At 35.6% G+C, this 10,508-nt stretch overlaps 1 protein-coding gene across 1 annotated transcript in view; it reads left to right on the forward strand.

Moving 5' to 3' along the window:
• tnr (tenascin R (restrictin, janusin)) overlaps positions 1-9,958 on the forward strand; it is a 53,876-nt gene extending 43,918 nt beyond the window's left edge. Inside the window, exons 24-29 of the mRNA XM_077724253.1 lie at positions 547-679; positions 885-1,036; positions 1,130-1,226; positions 4,993-5,154; positions 5,999-6,162; positions 6,627-9,958. Of these exons, the coding sequence (XP_077580379.1) occupies positions 547-679; positions 885-1,036; positions 1,130-1,226; positions 4,993-5,154; positions 5,999-6,162; positions 6,627-6,746 (828 nt within the window). The 3' untranslated portion in view covers positions 6,747-9,958. The remainder of the gene's footprint in view (positions 1-546; positions 680-884; positions 1,037-1,129; positions 1,227-4,992; positions 5,155-5,998; positions 6,163-6,626) is intronic.
• Positions 9,959-10,508: the final 550 nt, after the last annotated feature.

Consider the following 10,508-nt stretch of genomic DNA (forward strand, 5'->3'; position numbering starts at 1 on the left):
GCCAGGCATCTGACCGAGTGCAAAGTAAACCACCGCTACAACATGACCACGATGGGTTTCAAGTTGTACATCATTCTCGTTTTCGCCTGCAGTAAACGTCTTGTCTTGACCCTCAAAAGCGCCGCTGTCCTTGGAGACGGAAAAGAGACACCATTTACCAGCTGCTCGCCTGCATTATTCACATCGACACATTGCCTAGAAATGTGCAATTTATATATTTTGTTTCAAAACTTGTTGAATATTTCATTTGGCCTTCTTCATATTTCATGCGACTTCAAGTTCAAGATTGTATATGCCTGGATTTACATGGCGTGGTCTGGGGGACACAATTAAGGTTTTATTTTCTTTCTGCTGCCTCGCTGTGTAGTACATTTAAAAAAAAAAACAAATTTCTTACAAATAAGGCTGGAAATAGCCTGGTTTATTTAGAAATTTGGTGAGTATTTTGGCATTGGCTTACTAGGATTCTAACATAACTCACTTTTACATCTATTATTTTCTACCTTGTGTACACATGAATAAATTGACTACATTCCTATACACTAGGAATTGATCCTGGATGCTGAAGACACATGGATTCGCCTAGAGGGGCTCCCTGAGACCACCGAGTTCACCGTCAAACTACAGGCAGCGAAGAGTCTCGATACCAGCGCTGTCGTCTCCACGACTTTCACCACAGGTGCACTCAAGATGCTCTCATTCACACTTTACAGCCATGGATGCTATTGATTATTCTAAAACTACATTTGATACAGTTTTAGCACATCTTGGGAGTATTTCAAATCCTTTTTTGTTAAAGCCAGGGTTTATTTCCAAGGTGGAATGCATGCATGCCAATCCTCTCAAGGATATGTTATATCTGGTCCTCCTCTGCTCTTCCCCAGGGAGTCGACTGTTTGCAACGCCTCAAAATTGCGCCCAGCACCTGCTCAATGGCGAGACAATGAATGGCGTCTACACCATTTATATCAACAGGGACCCAAGCCAAGGCGTACAGGTGTATTGTGATATGAGCACGGATGAAGGAGGCTGGATTGTAAGATGTGCTCTACATTAATGCCTTAAGATATTTTGGGAAAGAGTACAACAATGCATACTGATTGGTTGCTTTTTTTTCTTTTTTAATGAGGTGTTTCAACGGCGTCAGAATGGCTTGACAGATTTTTCCAGGAAGTGGAGTGACTATCGAGTTGGTTTTGGAAACCTGGAGGATGAATTTTGGTTAGGTAAGTGCTGGCTGTATTCAATTAGGAGTAAAACAAATAAAATCACATATGTTAGTTTCTCAAATTTAATATATTTCAATGAAAAAAAGCTAATATAATTGAGCAAGTCCATGTAATACTTTTCAAAATCACCATTTTAATGCTACCGTGCATAATGCAAATATTTTGACACAATTGTTGTTGTGATGGAAGGGTGAAAAATAACATTATACACTATTAATTTATATATTTTATCTTCTGGATAAGAAATGGATGGAAATTGAACTTGGCTTGCATCACAAAACTGTTATTTATAGAAAAAAAATGTTTTCTAAAACCACATCACCTTCAGAAGCCTGAATATTGATATTTATTTAATGAGGAAACATGGCAGAACCCAATTTTACACAGTTTATTTATATATTTCATCAGTTATATTTTCTCTTGTGGCTAAGAGAAATGGATGGAAATCGAACTCGGCTTGGGTCAGTAAACCGTTATTTGTGGAAATTTTTTTTTCTAAAACCACATCAGTTTCAGAAGTCTAAATCATTGATATTTTTTTAAAGGGGAAACCATAGCAAAACCCAACTGGGTTCTTTCATGTCTTTGCTCTGTACTTCCTAAAAAAATACCCCAAATGACTGTTTTGGTGCCCACTGCTCATTATGAAACAGTAATCATATTCATGAAGAAATGTGCAAATAACTCACCTTCCTTGAAATGCCACATTTTGTGTCTTCTTGTTTTGCTGCTGATGATTAAAAGTCATTATTACATGAATATTTCATTAAGAACTTCAGCTGAATATTTCTTAGCTTCTTGATTAGAGAAATTAACTCAACCCAGAGGGAATATTGACTTATGAATCCATTACTATGCTCACTTCTTACTTCTTTTTGTATCATGAACAAAAAGGCCTTCTAGCAGGCATCCATTTATCAGCAATACGCACATATTTGTGTTTCATTTTGACACCATTCTCCAATTTACGATAATCTCTAACATCTTTTATTTTTTACCACATGCTTTGAGAAGAAGCTCTTAAAATTCAATCTCAATAGGAAATGATAATGCGATATTGCTGTCTACCGCTATGAATGAATCATTTACTCGCAGTTTATCAAGCAAAGTGATTGAAATATGTAAATATGATGCACAACTAGATCCAAGTCAAGCTGTCTTTTTCTTAACAGATAGAGGATAGTCACATTTTTTTTCCTTATCTACCTCAATTGAGGCTGTTTTGGATTCAGATATTCATCTTTGCATTCCTAGCTAAAAGCCTGACTGTTCCTTCCAGGCCATTTTACAACTGGAGACTACTTCCATTTGAAGGACATGCTTGCTTTACTTCTTAAGACCAATTTAAGGTCTTTTTTCTTTTTTTTTTCCTTTGCCCTTCTTTCTCTTAAAAGCAGCCTAATGTCACCTCAGGGTGTAGAGCATCTTTTTGCTTGGTTGGAAGCAACCAGCCAACTCTTTTGGCCTCTAGCTGACAGAATTACAGATCCAGAAACATTAGTTTACAGAATGCTTTTTTCCCCATTGGTTCTGTAACCACATTCAAATCATCATTTCTTTTTGCAAATTCTTCGTTCAGGTTTTACAGTTTCAGTCAGGTTTTGACCTAGACAAACCCAAACCCGTGACCGGACGTTTGGTCGCCAGTATTTTGGTCGCCGGTCAAATCGTGACAGAGAGTTTACTGTTGAAACCAGCTCTAAAAATTATATTTATGAGAGTTTAATATCTAAATATCTACCGTTTTCAACAGTACTTGGATATTAAACAGTACTTAGATATTAAACAGTACTTAGATATTAAACAGTACTTAGATATTAAACAGTACTTAGATATTAAACAGTACTTAGATATTAAACAGTACTTAGATATTAAACAGTACTTAGATATTAAACAGTACTTAGATATCAAACCGTACTTAGATATTAAACAGTACTTAGATATTAAACAGTAAAGGGACCAAAAGACTGGCGACCAAACGTCCGAGCACCGACAAACCCTATAAAAGGTTAAGAAATTGTTATTGTTTTTTTAGTACACCCACATACAGCTGTTTGATAGTTTTTCTTTCTTGCTCCTACACTTTTACTTCATTTTTTTCTGCTCATTATTGCAGACAAAATGGCCAAAAAAAAAAATGCAAAGTCGCCAGTAGTTAACCTTGAATTTTCTTTGCACAGATTGCCGGTCATTAGTGCTAACACTAATCGCCTATTCCACATGCTGATAAATTTTACAGTCCTGAACCGTAGTCGCTAAAGAAATTGTGAATTGGCTTTCGGGTAAGAAATGCACAGATGAAACTTCATTGTGATGTATTGTACTTTGCAAATGGACCCCCAATAATGCTGGTCCGGACCCATCCCTCTTCCTTTTGTCACGATAATCCAGTGGAAGCCCGCTTATTCTAATTATATTCTATCATTTTTTCCCCCTTTCCTATTTCTCATTCATGTGTGTGTGTGTGTGTAGTGATGGTAATAAAAAGCGACAAGGTGATTTTACTGCTAATGCTATTGGAGGAGAACTCATTCACATGTCAAAAATTCCTGTTTCAAGCAACACAGAGCATTTGGAATAGAACATAAAGTGCTCAATGAAAAAATGGTCATAGGCTGATAACCCTGATAATGTTTTGCAATGCAAATGAAAGACGGTCTATTTTTTGCTAGATTCAGATTCATCATGACAATATATGGTTTTTTCCACTTACCGTATTTTCACGACTATAAGGCGCACCGCATTATAAGGCGCACCCTCAATGAATGACATTTCCTTTTCATATATAAGGCGCATTGGATTATAAGGCGCACTGTCTATTTTGGAGAAAATTTAAGACTTAAGTGCGGCTTATAGTCGTGAAAATACCGTAATTGCTATTGACTTCCAGGTATAAAGCACTCACTAAACAGTCACCTCGAGAGCCAGCCATTGTTGATGTTTTGGATTTTTTTTTTGGTATAAAATCTTGCAGTGGGGGAGGAGCTATATGATGGAAGATTTTGTAAACTAAGATGGCATCTGCATATTTAACAGTATTGTTTCAGTTCAGGCGTTTGTGTTTTTTTAATATCCGACAGTGGTGGTTTTTTGTTGTTGGTTTTCTGTTTTTTTCCATATATAAGGCGCACTGTATTATAAGGCGCACTGTCTGTTTTGGAGAAAATGTAAGACTTTTAAGTGCGCCTTATACTCGTGAAAATACGGTACCTGTCTGCCTTAAGAGCTTTTGGCTTGTACCGAAGATTAGATTTGCTTTGCAATATTACGGATGGACTTGCTAGTTCTTATCAGTTGAGTTTTTTTTCTTCTGGGGGGTGTTATATCTTAGAAAATTCTCATTGGGAGGCATTGATGAAGGATCTTAACCTTGGTGGAGTTGAATCGTGGCAGCATTTTAGATCTGGCAGGTCAACACGCCGCTTATCACCTGTCTTACTGAACAGGAGATATCTGGAGATAAACGACTGTCTTGAAAAAAAAATGCAATGCAATGCCTCCCGTTCTAGTTTCGTTGCCAGTGTCACTAAACAAAAAAATACACCATCCAGTTAAGCCTCTTTCCAATTTTTGGGGGTCTCACTGAGAAGTAATTTACCATGAAATGAGTTTAAAGCAGCATCTTTTTGACACGCTCAACACACATTTGACACCTGTGGCTTAAAACCATGAGCAATACCTCTTTGAGTTCTGGAACACACTCTTCGCTGTCGACAGTTTTTTTTTCACGTCAGAATCACAATGTTTCATTGGTATTGTGCAGGTTTGGACAACATTCAGAGGCTGTCCGCTCAAGGCCGCTACGAGCTGAGGATTGACATGAAGGATGGGCAGGAGTCTGTATATGCCAATTATGATAAATTCTCCCTGGGAGATGCCAGGAACCTTTACAAGCTCAGGATAGGAGACTACAATGGTACCGCTGGTAGGTTCTCTTACGTCAAGGGTATCAGACTTGGGCCGCTTTAACGTCAACTCGATTTCACGTGGGCTGGACAATTTTAGATATAATATTTAGATTTTTTTTAATAAATGGATTAAAAGAACTGGATTACAAGCCCTGAATATTCAGTTTTTTGTAGATCTAAAACAATGTTTATTTTAGCTTTTTTTATATATTTTTTTAGATTTTACAAAATGATTTTTTAACTAAAAGCACTGAAAAAATGGATTAAAAAATGACAATTATTGATTTAAAACGGGGAAAATCAGGAAATTTAATATACATCTATACTCTTCATTTGAATTTGATCCTAAAACAGAAAGTCGGCACTCATCATTTACTTTTTCGGGCCACAAAAAATGATGCAGAGGGCCATATTTGGGCCCCGGGCCGTCACTTTTACACGTCTTATGTGATGACTTATTTTGTAATGCTTGCAGATTTAGCAAAATCAAAAAAAGCAATTATATGCATTGTATGTCAACTACCACTCCATTGCCAAATGAACTATACAGTCAATTTGACTTATATATACCCATGTATTTATTTCCTTATCTTTCTTTAGAATTTGAAAACTTTTACCACTGTTTTTGACAACTTTTGTCTCCTTTGACGTCATTTGACATTTTTCTTTAACCTTTCTCTCTGTCGGTCCTTTTTTCCCCCTCGCAATCAGCGCAGCCTCAATTTTTATGATTATAATCTTCTCATTTTTTTTTAACCACCCCCGCAATTACCATGTCTGGACTGAGTGGAGGTAGCATGTCACCATGACGACTAACAGTTGTCTTTCTTCCACTTTGTTTTTCCCCATGGATGGACACAGGTGACTCTCTGAGCTATCACCAGGGACGACCTTTCTCCACTAAAGACAGGGACAACGACATTGCTGTCACTAACTGTGCCTTGTCTTATAAAGGAGCTTGGTGGTATAAAAACTGCCACCGGGCTAACCTTAATGGAAAATATGGAGAATCAAGACACAGTCAGGTCAGTTTCTATTTAAAAATCCAATTTCATTAAATAGTGTTGGGACGACTAGTCAAAACGTTTACTATCCAAATGTTTTAACCCAATATGGTTAACATGAGTATTAATATTTATTGTGCAAGCTTGTGTGCAGCCATGTTAAGACAGACAGAACATTTAACAGGATTTTAAGTGTAGAATGTAAAAGCTGCTTTGTTTTATTTCGATTTTTTGATTTTTCACTAATGTGGCCATTATTTTCACGCTGTAAACACAAATATTTGGCTTTTTATTCTCGACACTTGCTGGTCTGTGTTGGCACTTTTTTGTGTATTTAAATTAATGCAATGTTACTGGTTAGTATGTCATCAAAGTGGCATAAAATGATAAATGTGGGACGCAGGTCATTTCCAAACAGCAACTTTGTGAGGCTATTCAGGAAAATCAGGAATCCCAGTAAAATCACTTTTTACTCGCTCTCGTAGGGGATTAACTGGTACCACTGGAAAGGACATGAGTTCTCCATCCCCTTTGTGGAGATGAAGATGAGGCCATTCAACTTCCGTAGCATCAGTAGCAAGAGGAGGCGGTCGGTGCCCGTATGAGCAACCCCTCTGCTGAGACACCTCACAGCTGAGAGGCAAGAACAAATTGAGTTAGGACGACTGTTTTGTTGATGTATCGCCGCGAGCGTTGCTGAAAGCAAACATTTCAATGACAACAATCTCTGTAGCATTTCTAGTTTAAACTGGCAATTGATAATTCCAAGCAGATAACACAACATTTCATTTATTCTATTCTTAAGCTAAGCCCAAAAAGGAAAAATCCCATTCAGGTTTAATTTCAAAATAGAACATTTTGAATGAATCAGACCCGTGACCGGACATTTGGTCGCTGGTTTTTTAGTCGCCGGTCTTTTGGTCGCCGGTCAAATGGTGACAGAGAGTTTACTGTTGAAACCAGCTCTCAAAATTATATTCATGAGAGAGAGTTTAATATCTAAGAGAGAGAGTTTAATATCTAAGTAATGTTTAATATTTAAGTACTGTTGAAAACAGCAGATATTTACATATTAAAATCTCTCTAATGAATATAATTTGGAGAGCTGGTTTCAACAGTACTTAGATATTAAACAGTACTTAGATATTAAACAGAACTTAGATATTAAACAGTACTTAGATATTAAACAGTACTTAGATATTAAACAGTACTTGGATATTAAACAGTACTTGGATATTAAACAGTACTTGGATATTAAACAGCACTTAGATATTAAACAGTACTTAGATATTAAACCGTTCTTAGATATTAAACTCTCTCTCTTAGATATTAAACTCTCATGAATATAATTTTGAGAGCTGGTTTCAACAGTAAACTCTCTGTCCGAGCACCAATCAGACCTAATATTTTTGTAATGAATTATTCGTTTCTGACTGCCAGATACTAAATTTAAATAGAAAATAAATTTGCTACAGACATTTCTAAAGCTCTTACAACAATTAAAGTTGTAAGACTGGTAGTGGGCAACCTGACGAGATCAGCGGGCATCCAACAAAACATCGTACAACTTTGTTTGTGCGTGCCTCGTACCCAAGTAGAGCCGTGGTCTTTCTTTCCCTGCTGTCCTTCCTCCCAGGAGATAAAGACACTGTATGTAATTTATTCAACTCTTTGAATGACAATTCTTCTCTTTTCGGTAAAAAACAAAACCCAAACAAAAAAAAAAAACAATAGCAAGGATTAACAGTAACACTTTCAATAACTATCAAGGCTCTTACTGTAAGATATATAAATATATTTTTATAACTGATATTGTGCTAAAGGTTCATCACATTTATTTGGATGCCTTTTCATTATTAGATCCACATACACACCATAAACCTCTTTTACACATGACTATTTCCAGATTGGCTTTTTCACTATATTCGATAAAAATGCGTCTAAATGCGGTAAAATAAGAGCTTAAGGTGTTCATATTTTAAATCACTCAATTGTTTTTTAATTCAGTTTTTTTTCGGAATAACAAGCAAATAACCAGATTAATTCAGAAAGCGCATTTCATTGCTGTACTTGTAAATAATTGGCAATATAAACAAGGATATATAACTAAAAATAATTTTTATAAGTTGATAAAATTCTGTGTAAAAGAGGACACCGAAAACTGAAATATTCAAATCGGACATTAATATTCATAACGCAGTGCAGCTTCATTATTATCTGTTATTTATGTCTAACTGGTATACTATATTACATTTGTGTTCATTATTAATAGATTTTTTTTCTCTTGCATTTATTTTACTTCATTTTTTTAGTATAGTTTCAAGCAGTATTGTACCTTGCTGTAGTAATGGTTTGAATACCAAAGATGCGACCCATGTTTATTTAACATTTATGAAAATAAGGAAGTTAGCCAGCCTGTCAAAATTATATGTATATTTAATAATGGTTTTGTCTCGGATGGCTTGGACACATATTTGCTCAAAAAACGTTCATTTTTGCAAATTTTCAAATTGTACAACACTTGAAAGTATCAAAAGTAAAATATAGAGTTTTCACTTTGGCGTTTTTAGGCGGTGGAAGCGCTAAATTTAATAAGCATGAATTATGACACAAAATCGCCTCAATCTGGCCAAAAAACGGATGTTAAAATGGGTCAGAAAATGGGTTTTTCAGAATTTTTTTTAAAAATAGGTTGCTCACAAAATAATTACCTGGTTGTCACTATGTATCAAAGCATTTAAAGTCACTTCTACATAAAATGTCCCCTTTTAAATAAGCAACCTGGCCCCATACTGTCAGCCAAAGCGCATCTTTTTTGGCCTGTAAAAAAAAAAATCCAATTTTTGATGTTACGTGCGCTGCCGGCATTGAATGCACTCAAACATTCATTTCATACTCATGTAGACAAGATATCTCATCTATTTGATACTCTCCTCTTTTAGAAGCAGACTAACGTCAAAACATTCCTTTTGAGAGATTTCCACTCTTTCGGACAAGACTGCATGATCACATTTTCTTATCTGGGTTTAAAGTGGCTTGCTTAAGTAGTTGATATTCTGACATCATTTCAATGATTTCTATCCCAGTGACATTTTCCAGGATTCTATTATGTGAGCTTCCTTTATACGTCATCTTCTAATCTTCTATAGTGATCTCCAATAGGCAATTTTGTGCGTTTTTATTACATTGAACACTTAGAAAGTCTGTCTCTGGTGGTTTTGTGTAAGAAACAAAGGCAAAAATAGATGTTTTTTTTAATTATGAAGATATGTACATTTATGTAAGACATCTTTTTATTTACCTGAGTTTCTATAAAGTATTTTACCAATTTATCCATCATTAGATACAGTAATCGCAACCTCGTTTAGGATACTAACATAAATTTTGAGGATGAATTTAACACCCCATAAATTTCTCCTTTAACAGGTTATCTTTTACTTTACTTTACAACCCTTTATTTTTTGTTTAATTCTGCTTTGGCAAAGAACATTGCTGCTCCATTGATTTTCAGGTTAGTGTTAAATGTCTTTTATTTTGAAATAATCTCCGTCAACAACAATTTACTGAACGTTTGCACTGTTAGTTTAACACTGTACCTTGCGCCAATTTGAAATGTCGCCATGTTAATGTAAAAGTTTGACAATGTGTACTGTTGACTGTCAAAAAAAAAAAAGGGAAAAATAGCTGATGTGATAAATGCTGGGATTTGTTGTTGGATACCCTTGCTGTTCAATTTTAGCTTTAGTTTGACAAATGTGTACTATATAGTTCCTTTTTTAATACATTTTCTACATATTAATAAAATATTCAAATAGTCCATTTCTTGCTCTATAAATATCCAAGTGCACATTTCTAATGTCACATTTGTTGATCTTATGGACATTATTTATTAATTAATTATTAGGGCTGATTAATTACAGACTTATTGGTGCCCATTTTGCCTGTTGTTCAATTTCCCCGGACATGAGTACAGCAAAAATAATCCATGCTAGTGGGATGTTCTTTTATTATTATTATTACATAATACAGAGCACTAGAATCAGCAGTTTTAGAAATTCACACTTTAATCACCTTGTATTCAAATGATCTGCTAATTATGCATGCGAGTGTCAGGTCAGCAGATACAAGGCGGTGACTAATCATCTCATGTGTGCTTTTAAGGAAGAACACACTCCAAGGAAAGGTCAGTGCAGTCAAGCTAAAGCAGAAGTGAAGGAGTCACATGTACATGCACTCACACTGTGACTTCAGTCATCATTATTCCTCTGAAAATATCAGTTCCGCTTCGTTGAACGTCTCTCCTTGAAATATTACCTCTACACACACTCTAGGTTTTAGACCCAAATCCACAAATTGACCTCTAAAGT

The sequence above is a fragment of the Stigmatopora nigra genome, chromosome 9 (genome assembly GCF_051989575.1).
Source record: "Stigmatopora nigra isolate UIUO_SnigA chromosome 9, RoL_Snig_1.1, whole genome shotgun sequence".
Taxonomy (NCBI): Eukaryota; Metazoa; Chordata; class Actinopteri; order Syngnathiformes; family Syngnathidae; genus Stigmatopora; species Stigmatopora nigra.